The sequence below is a fragment of the Adiantum capillus-veneris genome, chromosome 15, assembly GCF_014529385.1.
Source record: "Adiantum capillus-veneris isolate H3 chromosome 15, ASM1452938v2, whole genome shotgun sequence".
Classification (NCBI taxonomy): Eukaryota; Viridiplantae; Streptophyta; class Polypodiopsida; order Polypodiales; family Pteridaceae; genus Adiantum; species Adiantum capillus-veneris.
This window is the reverse complement of record NC_140945.1, coordinates 37,438,563-37,460,973: the sequence shown is the minus strand read 5'-3', so window position 1 is coordinate 37,460,973 and position 22,411 is coordinate 37,438,563. Positions and strand designations below refer to the sequence as shown.

At 43.5% G+C, this 22,411-nt stretch overlaps 1 protein-coding gene across 1 annotated transcript; it reads left to right on the top strand.

Moving 5' to 3' along the window:
- Positions 1 to 10,177: 10,177 nt before the first annotated feature.
- On the top strand, positions 10,178 to 11,921 carry LOC147440532 (uncharacterized). The gene has a single exon (XM_086483533.1). It carries the CDS (start codon positions 10,440 to 10,442, stop codon positions 11,502 to 11,504), a length of 1,065 nt encoding a protein of 354 aa, XP_086339659.1. The 5' UTR covers positions 10,178 to 10,439; the 3' UTR covers positions 11,505 to 11,921.
- Positions 11,922 to 22,411: the final 10,490 nt, after the last annotated feature.

Genomic DNA, 22,411 nt, shown 5'->3' with positions numbered 1-22,411 from the left:
CGACCACCTCAAAAACCTGCAAGTTCGATTTCATTGGATGCGCGCTGGGCAGGGGGTGAGTTTTCGACACTTGGGCACCGTCGTTGGAGCACCATAGCAAGAGCATCGTCATCATCCTCGCCTGCCGCGGTAGCATCGGATTGCAAAACTTGTGGTTTTTCCACCTAGGTGTCCCAAAGCGTGGGCGCCCTAAAGATTTTAGGGCTCAAGGGTGGGTACACACCGGTTGAGCATGGCAATTTAAGAGACGAGCTTACGCTCGTTGGATGGGAAGGCCTCGGTATCATGAAGGTACCAAGGTAGTTCCTTAGACCTGCACGGTAGTTCCTAGCTGCAGAATTTCAGGGAAGTTTTGAAGAAAGATCTGAAAGCTGCGGATTATCCAAGGTGCTCGCCTTTGTCTTTCCGAGGCATGTCACTACCATAACAGAAAACTTCAGATCTGCAGCACATCTGAAATCAAGGGAATGCAAAGGCCTGAAAGGTCGCCGAAGGCCGTTTGCAAGGGCATCGACAAGGCACTAACCATGGTTGCATGACATAGTCCAAAATCGAAATCCCTAAAGGTACGTAGAGTTCCTTTAGCATTTTTGTTTTTCACAAAGCTGTAGAAATTTCAATGCTTGCACAAGTTTACATACCGAAAGCAAGAAGCTCGCAAGGCGAGTTGACGTCAGTATCTAATCATGCAAAGTGCAAGAAGCTGGCAAGGCGGGTCGGCATTCGTCATCGTAATAGGTATGCAGTAGCTTTTGAATCTGTTTGGAAATTTTTTGGAATATCTGTATTTATGGCATGTAACAAATGCACATACACTTTCGGCACACAAAGCACAAGCACGGCTTGTGATAATTACTGTAAGCAATAAAAATTTGATGCGTAAATTGTTGGCAAGGGTCCAATGATTGGTTTCAAGATTAGAATCAAGCATGGCTTGAGTCGACCGCCTTGCTCCAGAGCACGGCTCCTCATCGTTCTATTTTGCTGCCAAAGCATAGCACATAGGCACTGTTTTAGTATCTCAAGAGATCGACATGGCCTGCTGTTAGATTTGACAAAAGGTGCAAACATGTTCAACATGGCCATCGTTTTGAAGTTCAGGCAGATTGACAGGAGTCTTTCTTTCTCCATCTTTGAGTTTGCGGTTCCAAATTTGCTAGGGCATGGCTCTTCGGCAAATTATTTCCGCACGTCAGTCGATGGAGACAATCCTAAATGGTGAAGCATGGAGTTTATACTTATGCATCATCGCACACAGCATGTACCTTGTCATGGGTAATGGCACTAACACCTAGCAGAAGCATCTGTTGGCTATGCGAACAAAAGTAATTATGTGCCATCTGCCATTGAAGATTCCCACTTTTGGCATATGCTATGAGCATACACAATTGGGAAGGAATAGGCAATGTGTTTGCAGGTTATTTCCTATTGCAGGTTATTTCATTATGTACCAGACAGGTGTATACACTATACGAGGATGTCTGTGCAGATATGGCTATGAGCCATTTTGGAATGAGTTTTTCCTTCCCAATTTCATGACAACTGGTTGCAGCAACAACGACCAAGTTAGCCAAGTTTAAGTTTTTTTTTTTTTCCATGTTTACACTTTACTTGGCAATTACTGTCATTGTGCAAAGCAAAGTGCTTTGGCAATTTTATACGAAGCAAGACTTCTCCCTTGTGCCGCGATACTGCCCATTGATTTGGAATGAAGGGCATTGGCACACAAGTTTGGGAAATTGGCAAAATAGGGAATATCAGCTCATAGAATCCCTATCAGTTTAAACTGTGCAATGCACTTATGGTTTTGGTTCTCGCGTTTGAGGCCATCACTCTCGGCAAGGGCTTACAATTCTGCATGCAAGGCATGCTAGCGAGGTGGATTCAATTCTACCACTTCATGCATTACGCTTCCGCTATCACACTCGCAACTTTGTCAAATTGATGGATTTTTTACCATGAGTGTTGGTTGCTATTAACACACAACAACACTAAAAGGAACCTAAATCTAGGACTTATTTCATGGGCAAAGTGTCAATGCTAAGTCGTCCTCATACAATCACGACCCCTGCAAGGTAGGTGGGTCGGAATGAGTTTTGTGTTTTTCTGTTACCTCTCTTGATGAGAGAGTCATACCGGAAAACTGTGGAATGCTTATACGATAAGTTGCAAGTTAGGCATAAGATGCGTAAGAGCACACAGCTTGGGTACACACTCTAAAAACTTAAGGAAAGTTCCTCAGCCCAGCATGCTCTTCTTCTCGCTCTCTCTCTCTTTAAGGGAATAATGAAAATATTCTAAGAAGCTTTTGATACATGTTTTTCTCGTGAGTCAGCTTGAGCCAAGGTGCTCTAACTCTCAGCTAGCGCGTGGCTAAGATGCTACTCAAATTAGTCTTCATCGTTTCATCCTAATTTGCATAAGGGCTATGAGCCACACAGGCTAAGAGCCATTGTCAGACCTAGGGTAAGATCCCAATGCTCACATTCTTTGGGTGCTTGTTTTCAAGAGTGAACAGATCTACCCAGGGAAGTATACATCAACATTAATGGACAAGCAAGGGTCTTGTCATTCAGGATGTTTACAGTGTCATTTTTGCACTACATGATTTCAGTGCGACACTCAACTTGAGTTTTTGATAAATCTTCAACTCATAGCAGCTGATCTATATAAAGGAAGTATAGATGCAGCAATCAGTTGTGACAGCATGACTATCCCACCAGAGCTAGGTAGTCCACTTGTGTGGATTCCATGTTCTCTATATAGCACTACGAAGTGTCTATGGACATATTGTTTTGGTGTACGACCGGCGGTGTGACTGCTACTCATCCCATAGGCATTGAGGATCACAGTTTGATCTCTCCAGTTAGCCTTTCAAGGAACGAATTTTGCAATCTACCACGCGGTAGTGGACAAATCAACTTTTGGTTGATTCCAATCAATATGTATACAGTTGACTATGTTGATAACTGTACCTGCTAGTTGTGCAGTTTCTACAGAGGGTCTTACAAGGGATTTGACTACGTAGAGGTTAACCAAAGGGGTTGGATTGCGGAGGGAAACACCCATGGTTCCAGTGCAATACTGTTTTTTTTTCCAGGTAGGGAGACGTGCTCCTCTCCGTTTGAATACGGGTAAGTGAACATTCCGTTCAATATCCAGGTACGCATCTATTGATTGGTGTTTATTCCTTTTTCAGTATGCTTTACTTGGTTTTTCAAGACGTATAAGTACGCTTGATGTTACAGAGCCATGCAAGGGCATGCGGCACAAAGTATTTTGGGCCAAGTGTCCAATCATACCCTTTTGCCTTCTGCTGTTACGAACCTACTTGTAGGATCGATTTGGCACATGTTGTCACATGGGATACAACATGGTTAGGACTCAAGGAGCTTGGTTTAGCCAGTGTGGAGCATGTAATGAGGGTCCTCTCACTCGCGTCGCAGAGTGTTCGTAGTTACCTCCACCCACAAGTACAGCTCGTACTTGATGGATGTCACTTTTCCTGGCATCCTTACTTGAGTCGTATTCCACATGTGGGAGCTGAATATGAGTCTCTGGGACTGACACTCTCGCCCAATTCTCTCTGATGTGTCTCGACGAAGTCCCTAGGTGCTGGTTGCATCCGTTCATTAGCCAATTGACACACACCCTATCAGGAACAATTTCAGTGGCCAAAAATTGTCGGGTACTAATGTACAGACGTTTGTGATTACAAGTGCTGTGAAACCATCTTAATGGGAAGGTCTTTCTATTATAGCAAAGTTTGCTACGTTCATTGAGAATGTCCCATGGTTGGTTCCTAGGTGTGACCCGGGTTGTCACATTCTTATTATGGTTCCAACTGTGTTGCAATAATTTCAACGTAAGTATCGTGGAAAGTCTCCTCATGGAATTGTGGTTTGGAAAATGTTAGTGTTAAATGCATGCACACTAGGTTTATGGGGCCTAGTGTTTAACACAAATTTATTTGGACGCGGCATGCAAATCCATGACTTTATTCTTTCTGCACCCTTTTTCATTGCTAGTGCAATCTCTCTTGCAGATTTTGTATGAGTTTACACCCTGCCATACAAGGTGATGGTTGAGTATGGATGTTAGTGATTGGTTGCTGGAACCTCCAATCTACATTCAACCCTGTTGGTTGTCTCCATTCCATATCGAGTATATGGCTGGATACTCAATGGTTGAGTCATAGTTTGTCGTCAGTCGTGGAAGATTGTCTCTAAGTGGTTGGGGAAAGTACCTCACTCTTACTGCTGTTATTCATCCCACGTTGGATGGGCAGCTTACAAGTATTCTATTTAGTACTAAATGATACGCTAAGCACATACGTTAGTAAACCGTGCTAAAGGATCTGCTAAGAGCATACGTTAGCACAATGCATTCTGAATAGGTGATTCTCTCCTTATTCTAGAATTTGCTTCGGTTAGGTTTTCAACTTTGAACACCTGTTGTGGTAGGGTTGGATACCGACAGTTTCATAAGTCAAGGACTTAGTAGGTGTGCTAACAGAGTATGTTGGCATGTAACCTTTGTTAGGGGTGAACATGTGGTTCTGTGTGTTCCAAAAGGTTCAGAAGTCTGACATGAGGACACTCCCTATTCTATCTTTCAGTAGCTATGAGCTTTTCAAGATACTCACATGAGTTACCATTTAGATACGGGTGGTTGCAAAAGGACAACAATGTTGAAAATCAAGATGTTGTTCTTGGTTTCATTGAACCTCCTCACTGCACCAGGTATCGGTCATATGGACAATTGGCCCGTGTAGAGGATGCCAATAAGGAAAACATCAGTGTTCTTACGAAGATACTACCACTTGTGTTTTCGAGGACGAAAACGCTTCTCCAAGGGGGGAGTAATGTCAGGCCAAGGGCCAGGATGGACATGCGGTCAAGGGGCGCTATATTTAGGGGCTAGGAGTCTATATATGGCACGATTGGGTGGAGAGTTGCATGGTCCAGTCCACTGCGGTCTTACATGAGGTGTGAAAAATTCAACACTAATAGGGGGCGAGCCCTACAAGAGGGGGGATGAGAGCGAACACCCACACACTCACTCAAGGCAAGCTTGGTACAAAGAAAGCAAAAGGGACACTTGTCAAGTTCCTCCTCATGTAGCCCTCATGGTGTGCTTGAAGCCTATTGGTTGGCCACCCAAGGGGTCCAATGATAATTTAGAATATTTAATTAATTGTTTTTACATTTATCAAGTCCTCTCTCTCAAAGGGGAAAGGAGGACACTTGTCCCCAGGCTACCCTTGTTACTTGATTTAACTCCTGCTTGTGATTGGCTAGGCCTAGAGGGGTGGAATGAGCCTAAAGCATGAGCTACAAGGGGGGGTCGGGCCAAGGAAGCTAGGGGAATTCTTGGGAGTATACTCTCCCACACACACATAACACACACCCTCATTGTGTGAAGTGCAAAGTGCAAGAGATCCCTCTCCTTCTCCAAGGAAGTAGAGAGGTTGAGAGCCTACACCAACACTCTTTGCTATGGAATGCAAATCCAATCAAGAGCCAGGCTTCAATGATTAAGATTACCATCTTCTCCATCTTCATTACTATGCTATTATGTATGCTAGCAAGAAGAGAGATGATAAGTGAGGAACTAGTTCTTTCTCCTATGAAATGTTTCTTCTTCCTCTTTCCTACCCTCATTCCCTACTAGCTCTCTCCACCTTCGAAGGTGTTTGAGGTCTTGGGATTGAGGCTTGGGATAGTTAATTCTTTCCACAAAGTTTATGTTATGCTAGTGATGCATGAATCTTTCCATCTTCATTGCATCACCTAGGTCACAAGGAACACAAAGATTGTATTGTAACAAGTCTCTCTTGATGGGAGAAATCATAATACAAATGCCTATTGGAGGGGGGACCGGCTCCACATAAATCCGGTCCTCAACTGTTGTCATATTGTCTAAACTCTCTCTCTTGCAAAAGTATTGTTCATGCCAAGTTAATTAAATGCTATGTTTATGTTGCTACTATCAATTACTATGATGTGTATTCTCAAATTATGTCTACATCTTCTTTTCTTACTATCTCTCACTATCAAGTTTATTCTCTTTGTGTGTGTGTGTGTGTGTGTGTGTGTGTGTGTGTGTGTGTGTGTGTGTGTGTGTGTAGTGTAGTGTTTTAGTGTTAGGTGTGAGTACTTGGGTTTTTGGAGCGATGGTGAGAGATTGATGGGTATGTGTGTGACAAATTGGAATTGTTCAAGCAACTGTTCTCCTGGATCTCTCGCAACAATCTCTATTAAATTGCCTAAAATTTGTGTAGTTTAAAACCCCTCTTGCTCAGCTCACTTGGTACATTAACATGATTACATAGTACACTCCCCAAACAAATATGCCAAAGGACGCAGGTCAAAGCAGAAGTGGACAATGGGACTTCCACATCATCAACACCTTTGATTGATTGATTGATTGATTGATTGATTGATTGATTGATTGATTGAGAGAGAGAGAGAGAGAGAGAGAGAGAGAGAGAGAGAGAGAGAGAGAGAGAGAGAGAGAGAGAGAGAGAGAGAGAGAGAGAGAGAGAGAGAGAGAGAGTGCTTGTGTATGTGTTGGGGGTGTGGGGGGAAGGGGCGTGTGGAGTTGGGCGCCTACCTTTGATTCCCTTGCCAATGAGATGTGATTTGTCGAAGAAGTCACGAGAGGAAATGGCTCCCCATGGCTTCTTTGCAGAATCTTTTTGAAGTTGTGGAAGTTTCTTAAGGGACTGAGTCATGGCTTCTTCAATAGTCCTGAGTCTCTATGTCCCGTTAAAACTAATTAACCCAAGCACAAACTAAACCCAGACAAAGGGGACAACCCATGTTCCTTTAGAAGCACAGTCATGGATACATGATGTGCACATAGGTAAAGTGGTTATCTCATGCCCTTGAGAACATTGGCCCATGGGGTTCTAGGTTCAAGCCTTGCCTCGTGGAGAAAGGGCCTTCAAATAGAGATCCACATATGACAAGTAGGCTTTTGGAGAGGGCCATTTGAAGACATGGACACAGGTCTTGATTTCTCTTTAGCATATTACCCTCAAAGAGACCGCCAAAGTGAAAGCGCAAAATTGATGATTCTTAATCTTTTAAAAAACTATATTGATGATTGAGAAGGACCAAAACAATCAATGGTCTGAATGGAGATGAGACATAATCAATGGTTTGAATGGAGATGGGACGAACGAGTGTTACGATCCAGTGTTAATCTTACTTTACTTGTCATAGCCTTCTCTTCCCATCAATTAAAACACCCAAGGATTCCTTGACATAGCCATGGTGGTGATATCCTGCATTCAACACGTTCTATATTGGCAAGGAGGAATGCTCTTCTCGTCTTTTCTTCACATTATCAATGGTGTTAGAGCTCTGTACCTCAAGGGTGATATGCATGCCACGGCGTAGACAAAGGATGAGGTGAAGTGTTGTGGATTCCTCTTGGATATTATCGTATGCATGTTGACGGTGTTACCATATACATGTGGTAGTGATGCGTGTGAACACATCACTACCCGGCAGACCGCCGGGGCATTTTTTCCCTGGTTAGGAGTTTTTTTCCCCCGTGCATTGTATATACGCCCATCACTCTAGGGCTATCTATCTTTCCATTGCACACTAAGTAACACACTCTCTATTGTATGCCTTGAGCTTTCTTCGTCTTCTCCAAGCTGTGTGTGTTTCTCTACAACCCTAATTCCAAAGACGGTGAGATAGAGAAGCACAATAATGAAATATGATAGTGTTTGTAACATTTAATGGCCTAGTAACTTGTGTGTAGCGGAAAATAGCATGAACATAGTGAACATTTCATTAGAATAGATTCCTAATGAGAATAACAAGAGTGCTTGGGTGGAGAGAGCAACAAAAAGTATAACACCTAGCTAGATAGCATGAACAATACTTCAAAAGAGAGAGAAATTAAGCTATTGACAACAGTTGAGGACCGGATTTACATGGAGTCGGTCCCCCCTCCAAAAGGCTTTGTATTATGGTTTCTCCCATCAAGAGAGACATTTTACAATACAATTATTTGTGTTCCTTCAATACTAGCTAGTGCAATGAAGATGGAAGCTTCAAGCACTAAGCAAAACACTTATAAAACACAACATCAATTCCCTCACGGTCTCAGACCCAAGACCTCACACACCTTCGAAGATGGTGAGAGCTAGCAGGGTATGAGAGTAGATTGAGAGGAAGGAGTACATCTCCTCACATAATCACTCATATTAGCATAGCATAGCTTAGTAATTAGCATGGTAGAGGAGATGAGCATGCATTGAAGCTTGGCTCTTGGTTGGATTTGCATCACAAAGCCAAGAGTTGTTGGTGTAGGCCTCCCTTCTCCAAGCTTGGAGTAGCTAGGTGATAAGCTTTCCATTAAAGCTTGAGAAGGAGAGAGAGAGTCTTCTTACTCCACACATGGACACTGTGTATGCAATAATGCCTTTAAAAAATCAGCCCCCCCTCTCTCTCTTGGTCGACCCCCCTTGCTATTTGCTCTTGCTAGCACCTCATTCGATCTCTCCCAGCTTAGCCAATGAAAGTTAAGTAGCATAAGTGATAGCCTTCTGACATGTGTCCCCCTTTCCCCTTTTGTGAGAGCTTTAGCTAATTAATTAATGCAACTAAACTCTCAATGGACCCCTTTGTCTGCTAGCCAATAGGAATCAGGCAAGCCATTGGGATGTTGAATGCTCATTGGACCCCTTGGGAGACTGTCCAATAGTCTTCTAGAGAGCTTAATTCCTATTGGTTCTTTTATTAATTGTTTTTAAATTAATTAAACTAAATTTAGTCTAGCCTAATTCTCATTGGTCCACCTCCATGGCCATCCAATAGGATTTGAGTACACCTTGTGGGCATCTGGGCTATGGAGCTGACATGTGTCCCTCTTTCCCTTTGTGTAAAGGAAGCTTGTGAATGTGTGTGTGTGTTTCTCTCTCATCCCCTACTTCCAGGGCTTGCCCCCTCCTATGTAGGGATTATGAAGACTTTTTTTACACACACTAACCATCCAATTTTCTTAGTGTTTGACCTTTGGACTCAACCTTTGAATTTTGGAACCTTAGCATTTTGGAAGTCTTAATGGGCTGAACCTTATGGTCTTTTAAGCCCATTGTTGCACATTGCTCTTTTGCAGATGGCCCCCCCTTTGGATCCCTATTTTCCCTCCTTTGGATCCCTATTGTGGCCGGTCTGCCAGCTTAACCAATACTCTAGCTTTTTCTCCCCTGGCACTTCCCCATATTAAATGATTAGTTTAACATGACAAAATCATTTAGGAGAATTTGATATTAGTTATTATGACAGTGTTACAACAAGTTGTTGATAGGACCATGGATAATTAATGCTGATCGCAATTTAAAAAGCATGGAGACACTATCTGTAATGCCTTTATGATTTCAAACGCGGGTGATTTAAAAAGTCTTAAGCATGGAGAAGCACATGATCTTGACTTTTATAATGACTAGTATGGTTGGCTGCCAAAGGAGGCCTCTCTCTCTCTCTCTCTCTCTCTCTCTGTGTGTGTGTGTGTGTGTGTGTGTGTGTGTGTGTGTGTGTGTGCACGCAAAGAACTTCTTTCTCTCTCTGTCTCGCACAATTGGCTGGTGCAGGGAACACTAGAAGAAGGATTCTCCTTTCGCCACGTGTTTGGGGGAGGGAGCCGAAATCCCTTCCTCCATTATACTTAGTATAGATATAGATAGGCAGTATGCTACGAGGGCAATAACCTCTACCGTCAGAAAAATTTCTTAGGCCAACCAAGTAAATAAGGTTTTGGAGAGAGTGGTGGAAATTTTAGAGTGCCACCTAATTTGGAAAGAGTCACCAAGTTGATAGTTCCATGCTCAAAAAAAAAGTTGAAAATCAAGGCACTTGTCACAAACGTTCACCCGGTCATGTGTGTGATGTCCACCATGCCATGCGGTGGTGATGTGAGACGACCTTGCGCTGAGGTGATTTATGCCGGGGTAGAGTTAATATAGTTTTGTCCGCCCTCTGTGACAACCAAGCCGCTAGAGGCCCAGAGCCAGCTTGTGTGGTAGTCCTTGTGTGAAATGGACGCAAGGTCTCCATGCAAAGGCAGATTCAAGAGTCAAGACTGAAGAGAGATCAGCTCGTGTACACCACGACAACCATATATAGAAGCTTTGGCCACCTTCTGTACCCGCTTCTCTGCTTCAGACGTTTCTACACCGCCCATCTCTCTTTTAATCTCATGCACTCGCCCTCTCTCTTACGCAGCCGGCATGATCAAACTAACTACATGCAGGCCCTGCATGCTGCAGCTTAATCCTGCGTAACACTCTGCTAATCCATTGCCATTCTCATTAGGGTTTTCCTACATCCAAGCTCAGGGCTACTCAGGGTTCTACTCAGGTCTTTAGGGTTCTACTCAGGGCTTCTCCTTTTACTTCAATTAGGCCATCTCTCCCCATGACAACCTGCTTGCCTCACCCTGCGCATGCGCATGGGTTAGAGCCTCTCCAGCCGTCGATATCGACACTCCGGTTTGTGCCCACAGGCATTAAGAGCTCCAGAGAAGGTCCTCCATGGCTTGAAACGTTCCTCAGTTGCACTTACTTTGACCCGTGCGCCGAACACCAGTTCAATAAGAATGAGAAGAACCACTTCTGCATCGACTGCATCGACGGGCCTCTGTGCTCCCGTGGCCTCCTTGCCGCACACGCAAAGCATCGGACCTTGCAAGTACGGAAAGCCTCTCATGCAGACGGCGTCCGTGTAGAGAATGTGTGCAAGCTATTGGACATCTCCAGTATTCAAACTTACATCATAAACAACCACAAAATTGTCTTCCTTCTTCGTCAGGCTAAAGGGAAACTGGCGGCCAAGCCCATCGACGGCACGGTGGCGGCGCGCCATTGCCAAACATGCGGCCGCCTCCTATCGGATGTCGTCAAATTTTGCTCCATCAAATGCAAGCTCCTTGGCGTACGCCGTCAACAGGAGCTCAGCGCAACCACTACTCTCTCCCTCTCTCCTGAGGTAAGATCCTCACCTGCATCGTCGCGAGGTTTTCATTACTTTTTTGACAATCTGCAGCATAGCTATCTGTCCGCCGACCACCCCAATCTCACGCTGTCTCAAGTGAGAGCTCTTGAAGAGTACCGCTGCAAGCGGGAGCTCGACGTTGCGCCGTTGTCCATGAGCATGGAATATGATGCAATAAGAATGAGCTCGCTTATATCACCCGTGTCGGTTCTACACTCTCTCATGCCATATGCTTTGGATAATGTGGCAACACTCAAATCAATGGAAGCTATTGGATCGACAGTGGCGCTAACGACATGTGGAAAATCATCATCGTTGAATGGATCACGAAAGCATGTCGACGATGTGGAAGATCAAGTGGAATTAATGCAGGATAATGGCAATGAGAAGTCCATGAGGCTAGAAGTGATGCTAATCAACAAGTTGTTGCAGCTTGCTAGCAAGAGGAAGCGGAGGAAAAGCTTGCCGCATAGATCACCTCTATGCTAATAATTTCTTCCCAGATTGTTGAAGATCCGCTTGATGGGCTGCGTATTGCAGTATGTACATGAAATGGGATCGTGTGTCGCTAGGTGACATACTTAATAGGAGTAATAGGATGATTAATTATTGTGTATGGTTGATCTAACTTGAACCAGTCATATGTCTAATAGTAAGCACCATGACAATGTACAGATGTGCACGCTTTCTGCGTGTGTTATCACCTGACATGTAGCTGCTTTTGCTAACATTAGTACATATCAATACAGGTTGATTAGCTGCTTGCCCTAACATTATTACAGATTGGCTAACGCCACTTATCTGTTAAATAATCTGCATGGGCATGCACCGGTGCTCTTCGTATCAGAGGTTATATGTAAGACAGCAAGCGGTGAATATTGAAGGCATGTGGAGTCTATCGAGAGAGATCAGATCGCCCTGAAGTTTATAAAATAAGAAATGCCTCTCTGAATTAAATGATTTCATGTAATTATAAGCTCAGCCAATTACATATTAGTCTTGTTCAGGGAGTGCGCATGCGTGATTATCGCTGTTTCGTAAATTTGTGCAGTAATTATTGCTACGTGTACGTGTATGCGGCTTACTATAGTTAAAAAAGTTGTGATAAACGATAGTATAATGATCATGAGGTGGTCATTTGTTACTAATTAATGATTAATTTGTTACTAATTAATGGTGCAGCAAAATGTAGTGCTTGTATATGGTAATTTTGTATAGAGCAAAGGTATGTCATCTTTCAAAGTGTTTAAAAAGCTTGATTCAGGCTTTAATTTCTCTTCTATAGAGTTAAAAAGAACTGCAAAATGATGCTGTATGGTTGTGTGTGGTGGTTCTCAATGGGAAGCAACCAGGCCAGCACAGCAAGCCCGCGGCCGCGATAGCGGCGCCGGTGGTGGATGGATGATCATCAAACTCTTTAAAAAAAAGGGATAGTGTGTTTTTTGTACATAGAATCGCATTTCTGATAGCAACTAAACTTTGACAAAATTAAGAGTGGTTGAAATATTTCCTTCTTCCTTTAAAAAAAAACGTTTTTTTTTTTCTTTTTGGGTGGCCCGGGGGGGGGGGGGGGGGGAGGGGGGCGGGGAGCCTTAATTGCCCCTACTGCATGTGACTATCAAATTCCTAACCATGAGGAACACGAAAGAGGCAAGCAATTGCAAAAAAGGTTTGCCTCGGCCTAACCTACAGCTGATTGACCAGTTTGAGCTGTTTCAAGACATGTCGGATAATTTGTAAGGAGCTCTCCTCTCTTTATTTTGTCTGCGCAAAGGCCTTCGACTAGTGGAGCAATTGTGGACAATTAGAAATAGGCCATTTGAATCATGGACCATTGGAGTAGGCTACTTGTGATCAGGGTAAAAAATAAACACCCCTTGAAGAATTTTTAATTGTAGATGGGTTGGCAAATATATAAACCTATATGCATACTAGGCTTTATGGGAATGGGTAATACACTTATGGGTGGGAAGGTATTTTTCAATAGCTAATTGTTTCAAGTGGGGACTTGTAACAACGAGGACATTGTTTGCGTTCTCATTGGGTATGGTCAAATGGTGCCGCTTCACAATTCAAGGCACAGTGAATATCACACTACTTTGTAGCCAGATATTATCACTTGATAGGATTGCATATGATGCATGACTTCTCCGCTTTAGGACATGGAAAAGGAGAGAATGATGGTGCAAATGCTATTATCAAGAGAACTCCACATGAAGAGCTAAAACCCGATGGCTGGCCGATGAAGTGTGCACATGATCATGTGGTCAATTTTTTGAACGCGAGGTTTCAACCAACAAGGGAAGGTGGGAGTGCTAGCACAAAGAGGATGTTTTGGTTGGTTTCACTGAATGAGGTTCTGTGTTCCTTACTATGGGATTGTAAACCAATTGCAGGCTCTCGCTCATTCCATTGTGTTGACTACTTGCATAATCCATGCAATACGTGTTTTAGAACGCTGTCATGCTTTTGTGATCGGATCCATATGTAAATGAGGAAATGCAATAATAAGCACATTGAAGAATGAGTATGTCTCCATCGAGCCATTGATAGAGTCTGTACAAGTTGATAGTGATGAGGATGAGGATGCAGAAGTACAATTAGTGGAGCAATTGTGGACAATTAGAAATAGGCCAATTGAATCATGGACCATTGGAGTAGGCTACTTGTGATCAGGGTAAAAAATAAACACCCCTTGAAGAATTTTTAATTGTAGATGGGTTGGCAAATATATAAACCTATATGCATACTAGGCTTTATGAGAATGGGTAATACACTTATGGGTGGGAAGGTATTTTTCAATAGCTAATTGTTTCAAGTGGGGACTTGTAACAACGAGGACATTGTTTGGGTTCTCATTGGGTATGGTCAAATGGTGCCGCTTCACAATTCAAGGCATGGTGATCACACTACTTTGTAGCCAGATATTATCACTCGATAGGATTGCATATGATGCATGCCTTCTCCGCTTTAGGACATGGAAAAGGAGAGAATGATGGTGCAAATGCTATTATCAAGAGAACTCTTACACATGAAGAGCTAAAACCCGATGGCTGGCCGATGAAGTGTGCACATGATCATGTGGTCAATTTTTTGAACGCGAGGTTTCAATCAACAAGGGAAGGTGGGAGTGCTAGCACAAAGAGGGTGTTTTGGTTGGTTTTAATTCACTGAATGAGGTGCTGTGTTCCTTACTATGGGATTGTAAACCAATTGCTGGCTCTCGCTCATTCCATCGTGTTGATGACTACTTGCATAATCCATGCAATATGTGTTTTAGAACGCTGTCATGCTTTTGTGATCGGATCCATATGTAAATGAGGAAATACAATAATAAGCACATTGAAGAATGAAAATATGTCTCCATCGAGCCATTGATAGAGTCTGTACAAGTTGATAGTGATGAGGATGAGGATGCAGAAGTACAATTATTTTTCTTTCTCCCAAATGAGTCAAGATTTAAGCATGCCCATGTATGAAGGAGACCCTAAGGTGTTGAGCCAATTACTATCCATTGGGGATAACTTTGCAGTGAAGGTAATCGAGGAGAAAGAGGACTTCTACCTTCTAAAGTGCACAAAAACAATGTACAAGGAACCAAGAGTATTGAAGGACCTTTGGCATAACAAGATCTTAACATGTGGATTTCTTGTTGAGGGTTTGTACTATGCCCAGGTTGAGGGCAAGTTGATACTTATACCCTATTGAATAAAAAACAACCGGTGATGATCTACTCCCATCTAGTTAGAGTGCCCATATGGTTCCCCATGGAGGCTATCCCTGGCCTGCATAACCACTTCAACCTATTCTCAGATATATGAAAATAATAGTATGCCATATGAAGAAGGAAGTGGGTCGGAGCCCCAACTACAATTATAACCACAACCAACAGTTGTAATTCGCTTGAATGGAACCTCACTTGAGATCAGCATTTTCTAATGCCGTTGTTGTGCTATCAATCTGATACTCTACATTACCAAACATTGGTACTCCATAGTACCACGGCTGGTACTCTACATACAAAATGTTGGTGATGTGCTTTATATTTTCTAGCTGAATGATGTGTTATTGTAGCACTAAATTTTGGTATTATATTTTTTGTGTTGACTACGGCAGTACCAAATTTGATACTTTATGTTACCATATCAAATTGGATACTCTATAGTAAAATAGTACCTAATTTGATACTCTACACTACCCACCTTTAGTACTATCTACTACCTTTTTTAATCATCCAATTACTACTGTGTTATACAATACCCATCTTTGGTGGTAATACGCTTGGGGGGGGGGGGGGGGGGGGTCACTATGTATAAATTTTTCATATCACGTGCATTCAAGGACTATTTCTAAAACTCCTTATCTATAAATTTTTGACAAAAAATTTACACCCTTTTCCTATTCAATCTACTTCCGCATCTGCCAAGATTCGCTGTTGTTTTTCTTTTTCAAAATTCGTAGGGCACATACTACTGGTAGGTTTGATATTGTATTAGGCAGAATCTTCTCGGATTCTCTCAAAATCAGCATTGTCGAGGCAAGCAAGGTACTAAAACTGCACTGCTCAGAAAGGATTCGAACTTGCAACGTGGCGAAGCACATATCGATGTGCTAATCAGCTCAGTGCTACAAGCAAGTTGTCATCACGGAGATCTCGATAATTTTTAAAAAAACTTTGACGTCTCCTCCCATGTCGTCCTGTCTCTCCCACAGCCTAACAACACCACTCTCCCCACCTGGCGTCAACGCTACCTTCGCCCCTAGCATGAACATCTCTTCCTGCCTTCCCTACCTTCCTCCATGGCTCGTCAGTGTCGTCATGTCGCTTTTGATTTTGCAAGCACCTTCACAGATTTACGTTAATGCTTCATTTTTTAGAAATCGTAGGCACATACTCAATCTATCTATCTATCTATGTATATAAGGTCCATTTTATAGCAGCCTTGTGTATGTGAAAATGTGAGAAAAAATTAAATTTAATAATCCCTTTTGTTGCCCTCACGTGATAATTATTAACCTCCCCAAGGTAATATGCCACCAATTTTGGTGTTGTAGTATCAGATCCTGGTACTATGCTAAATGGATTTAGCTATCTGTTGTGTATAGTTCTTATGCAGACAGAGTTATAAATCCCAATCCTATTGTGTAATAAGAACCCTTTCCAGTACTCTGTACAAACTATTTCATTCCTCTTCTTTATCATTCTCTCCTCACTTGCTCTCATCATCTCTCTCCCCTAGCTTCCTGTTGTCCTCTCTCCTCCTCTCATCGAGCCTTGAACACTACAAGAGGCTCTTCACATTAGCGACGCTCACACAGCGACGCTCAAAAAAAAAAAAATCCCGGCGTCGCTATGAGCGTCGCTATAAGCGTCGCTATGAGCGTCGCAAATTTACAAAGAAATTTGCGACGCTCATAGCGACGCTTATAGCGACGCTCATAGCGACGCCAGCTGGGGTAGAAAAAATAACCGAGCGCGCCCAAAAACTCAGATCTCAGATCTGAGTTTTTCGGCGCCCTCAAGCAAAGAGCAGGTAACGCTCTCCCTCACTCTCTCTCTCTCTCTCTCTCTCTCTCTCTCTTTTTCTTTTACACACACACACACACACACACACACACACACACACACACACACACACGAGGAGAGGAAGGAGAGCCAGGTATGCTCCTTCCCTCTCCTCATTCTCATGTTCCCTTCCCCTCTTTCTCTCTCCCTCGCTCTCTCTCTCTCACACACACACATACACACACACACATAGTGTTTTTGAGAGAGAGAGAGAGAGAGAGAGAGAGAGAGAGAGAGAGAGAGAGAGAGAGAGAGAGAGAGCGAGAGCGAGAGAGAGTGCAAAAACACACACACATACATAAACAAAGAATGCACACACACATTGAGAGAGAGAGCATGCATAAACAAAAAACGCACGCATTGAGAGAGGAAAAGAGAGAGAGAACATGCATAAACAAAAAACGCACACATTGAGAGAGGAAAAGAGAAAGAAAACATGCATACGATCCAAAAAAACGCACACACATTGAGAGAGAAAGAAAGAGAAACTAAGGGAGCGTCGTAGGAAACTAATTAAAATTAAAAGACCTAAAGATCTAGCCGACGAGGAGTTGAACTGAAGACCTATTATTCAAGAGAGAAATGGCATAATCAATCTATCATACTTGGCATGGGTGATAGAAAGGTTATACCATTTATCTCTTTTTATTGGCACACACATCCACACACGCGCACACACACAGGAAGAAGAGAGTTATAACGTCGTAGGAAACTATCTTAAAAGACGTTAAAGATTAGGTTATATGTAGACTTACATTAAATTAGATTTAGGTTTATTTTTAACTAGATTTACGTTTATTTAAGCTAGATTTAGATTTACGTTATATTAGATTAGATGCGGGTCTTCATAGACTGCGATGCCTGCATGAAGCGGGTGAAGAAAGCCCTCACTGGAATATAGGGTATTGCTGCCTTCACTCATAGTGGGCTCCGTCGATCCAAAAGTACTGGTGAAATGTCTTCAGAAGATAGGGAAGAAGGTGGATCTTCAGGGCGGCAAGAGTCACTACATCCCCGACACAATGACCATCTAGACAACCTCTAGTCATTAGACTTACGTTAAATTAGATTTAGCTTTATTTTTAGTTAGATTTACGTTTATTTAGATTTACGCTTATTTACGTTAGATCGAGTCCACGCAAGAATTACTTACGGTTTAGGGTTTAGAGTTAGACGAACAGTGAAAAGATCTACTGTGAAAAGATGTTAAGATGAAGTGAAGTGCTACAGCTAGAGAAGAGGCAAAGGGATTTTGTCCACTACATGCAGTATCATGTAGACGTGGGTGTCTAGATTTCTTGTACCCACAAATATAGGTATTGACCAATAAAGACGAGATTATAACCCGGTGGTTCTGATCTCCGTGCACCTCTAGACCGAGGTGTGCGGGGATTGGACATGACTAGAGAATGTGAGGTAAAGAGAGAGAGAGAGAGAGAGAGAGAGAGAGAGAGAGAGAGAGAGAGAGAGAGAGAGAGAGAGAGAGAGAGAGAGAGATAAGACGAAGAATGCCAATAGAATATTAAATTTGTTGTCTAGGTTATAAGTTTATTATCCTCATTATGAGTAGCGACGAGGATGTGGGACCGTCCAACCGAAACACCTATCTCTCAACGAGGGTCTTATGTCCTTGTAATCAATGCAAGCATGCTGTGCGACGGACAAGACGTGTTTCTTTGCAGCACGTTCGCGAATTTGGCGAGTTCGATCCATCTATTATAGATCGAGTTTTTGCCAATTATAACTCGTCGGACTCTGACGCTGGCCAACAAGCAGCAATCTTGCAACCCAATAGACGTATTCGCAGGCGCTTTGGTCAAGCAGCATATGTGAGGCCACAAGATGTAGCCTCTGACAGCTCGGGGGATGATCATGCAGAGCACATTCCCAACGAGGCAATGTTTGAGCCCGAGATTGATGAAATGATCGAGACGATCATGGATTCAGAAAGGCTTATCTATGATGATATGAAAAGTGAAGCCGATACATCATTGTATAATGGAGCACGTATGTCTAGATTGAAAGCACTCCTGGTTCTTCTCAACATGCAGGCAAAGTTTGGATGGAGTGACACTAGCGTCACAGCGCTTTTCAGGTGATCTATTACAATTAGTTTACTTTAATAGAACTCATGGTGTATAATGATCTGATAGATTTTTACACGACTGTATCATATTTTTATGTTGTGTAGATTGCTGAAAGAGCACATTCTACCAGCTGACAATGTGATGCCAGATTCCCGAGATGAAGCAAGAAAGATTTTGCGAAACTTGGGGATGGATTACAATTCTATCCACGCTTGTCCTAATGACTGCATTCTTTTCAGAGGGGAATACACAGACATGGAGAAGTGTCCGAAATGTGATTCCGAAAGATATCGAGTAGATCTCCACGGGACAAAAATTCCACAAAAGGTTTTGCGACATTTTCCTTTGCTTCCTCGCATCAAGAATTTCTTCGAATGTAAGTCCATGGCCGCCCTAGCATCATGGCATGAGGAGAATAAATCTTCGGATGGTGTGCTACGAATTCCTGCAGATTGCGCAGCCTGGAAACATATAGATGGAACATGGTCGGATTTTGCCAGGGAAGCTCGAAATTTGCGCTTAAGCCTGGCTATGGATGGCGTAAATCCATTTGGTCAAAGATCAACATCTTACAGTGTATGGCCCGTTGTCATCGTCAACTACAACATTCCCCCGTGGTTGACTACGAAGAAGGGGCACCTATGGCTAAGCTTGATTGTGCCAGGGCGATATAAAGTGGGGAATATGGATGTGTATCTTCGTCCACTATTGGAAGAGCTACAACAATTGTGGATTGGCATAGAGGTGGTGGATATGAGCCGACACACAGGACGACGGAATGCTTTGATCAGAGGTATTCTAATGTGGACCATGCATGACTATCCCGGGCTAACAGAATGCTCAGGTGATCTATTGACACTCCTCTCTCAGACACTGTAAATCTTGTTTTTCCCCATAGTTGATCTATTATCATGTGTATACATGCAGGGCTTCAAACAAGCGGATACAGAGCATGTGTCACATGTGGACCTAGACTGAATGCACGTAGGGCACCCTCACTGAAGAAGCAAATCTACGAAGGTCATCAAGCGTATCTTCCGGAGAATCATGTGTTACGCGACGGCTTTTTGGGAAGAGAGCCACCAAGGATGTCTGCACAAGCATGGTTAGAGCAGAAGGGGATGTGCGATGACGGATTGCCTCCAGGGATGAAGAGACTATCTCTATGGTACGAGTTACCATACTGGCCCCGACTCGTGATCAATCACTTGCTCGATCCAATGCACATATTCAAGAATGTGGGTAATCTACTATGGGACCATTTGACCGGCAAGAAAGATACTTTGGGAGCCAGAGTTGACCTTAGAAATGTGGATCGTATGGAGCAATATTGGCCGCAAACAGCGTCTGATGGATCGATAAAACTTCCTAAAGCACCATGGATTTTCACAGGAGCCCAAGAACACAAAGTAAAAGAGGCCATTCGATCTTTGCGGACCCCCACTGGCGTAATGCACTCGCTCCGAACGTGTTTTACTAAAGAAGGAAAGCTTACCGGTTTGAAGTCACACGATTGGCATAAAATGTGTCAGGTACGTTCATAGTGGACTTTAATATCATTGCATAAAATGTGGACTTTAATATCATTGCTGCACATACTTTACAGTTTATTTTACCGGTTGCCATTGAGGGATGTTTGTCTCTCGACATCCGTAACACAATCTACAAACTTGCAAAGCTGGTGCAATGGATCTCACAAAAGGAGATCGACGTAGACTCCATACCATTCGCCAAACTAAATGCTGCGGAGCTTGTGTGCATGTTTGAGAAACATTTTCCTACTACAATGCTAACCATTCAGGTGCATCTTCTTATTCACATAGTTGATGAGGTGGAAATAGCTGGCACAGTTCATTCCAGATGGATGTTCTTCTTAGAGCGTTTCATGAAAACGCTTAAGGGATATGTGCGTCAAAAGGCACGTCCGGAGGGTAGCATGGCAGAAGGTTGGTTGGTATCAGAGTCCCTAGTGTACATTGGAGAGTGGCAAGACGGATTTGATAAATCCCGGGACACGCTATGGCGAACCATAGATGATGAGCGCATATCTGGGATTGTCATGTGCAATCTCGGTGTTGAGAAGAAGATGACGGAAGATCTAGAGGCTAAAATCAACCGATTTTGCATGCTTCACAATCCAGTGATGCAAAAGTGGATTTCACAATATGAGGATGCAAAGCAAGAGCGACAAAGGGCACGAATCGAGTGGAGACGGGGAAGACGACCACCGATGCACTATCCAGCGGTTCTGGAGAGCCTACCAACCTTCATGAGCTTAAGATGGTTGCACAACCAATTGAAAAGCGCACAACAATGCGGTGACGAAGTGACTGAAGAAGAGTGGGAATACTCTCGGGGTTGCGCGACCAAGGTAAGTTTGCAATGTACGACTAGCAAGTGACTTTATTTATAAACGTTTGAACGGCCACTCATAATCTTTGTTCGTTGGAGGGTCGAAACGCTACTGTGCGTAGAGGAGAGTCTGGTTTTCTTGAGGTGGATTCTACTAAGAAATGGACTGACCTAAGAGACACTTTCGTACTACCCGAGCATTGTGAACAAGTAAGTATATAAATAGTTAACATCCCCCTTTTACAAGTTATGTGCTTGAAAGCTCTCATGTAAGTTATGTGGCTCTCTAAGTAGCTTCCATGGTGTGTAACGCTCTTTTCTACTCGCACTCACATCTTTTGATTGAAAATTCTGAGTTTTCGACTTGCCTCTTCTACCACTCGATTCATTGCGTCATTGTATTTATATGCGTCATTACGTCATTGTATTTAATGGTCTTTGCGTCATTGTCTACTCTATTCATTCAATATTAAGTTTAAATATTCGTGTGTTTAATGCAGGTATGGATGATGAGGAGTTTCTTTCTTCTTTGTCACCGCAGCAGAGACAGTGGTACGTGGAGCGTCATCGCTCTGGCACATCATCGCGCGTTCCTACACCATCCGCATCTCCCTCTCTTTCGGAGCATTCGGCGCGCTCCGAAGCTTCGGCGTCGACGAGACGAGCGTCACACTCGTCTAGACACCGGCGCTCTAGTGGTGGCGGTGGCGGTTGTTGTGGGGATTCCGCCACCGATGCCTCCACACCGCCTCGTGTTCGACGAGGCTCTTTACCCTCCCCTTCTTTGCCCGCCCCCACACCAGCCACAGCATCGCCGTCTACGCCAGGTTTTGCACGGCTGACTGTTCCTAGAAGCTACACACCTCTACCTACTCCGCCCGGAGCCACCCCACTCGACACTCCTCGCTTCGGCGCCCAGACGCCGATGGAGACACCTGACGTCCGTACCCCCATCGACACGCCGCTAGAGACCCCTGCCGGGACACCCAGGTTCATGCGTCACCGGCCAGAGGGCTTGCCTTACTCCGTCGACATCAGCGGCGGCATCATCATGGATGATGACGGCAAGAAGGTGATCTCGCGCATGCGTGGTCTTTGCTCTCAGCTGTTTAGACACTATATACTAAACAAATGGAGTGAAGTACCAAGTGATTTAAAAAACAGAGTCATCAGCATACTTCATGATGAGTTTCCCGTTCCAACAGGGGATCAACGCTTCAATGAAGACCTGATGAAGATTCGAATGCGCGAATACTGCAAACACAAGCGTTCCGAAGTGCAAAAAGCAATCAAGAATGGGTGGAATAGGCCAGATTGGCTGGCCAAAGAAGATTGGAAGAATGCGAAGAAAGCAGCGCGCGAGAATCCCGACAAGTGGAAGCAACAAAAGG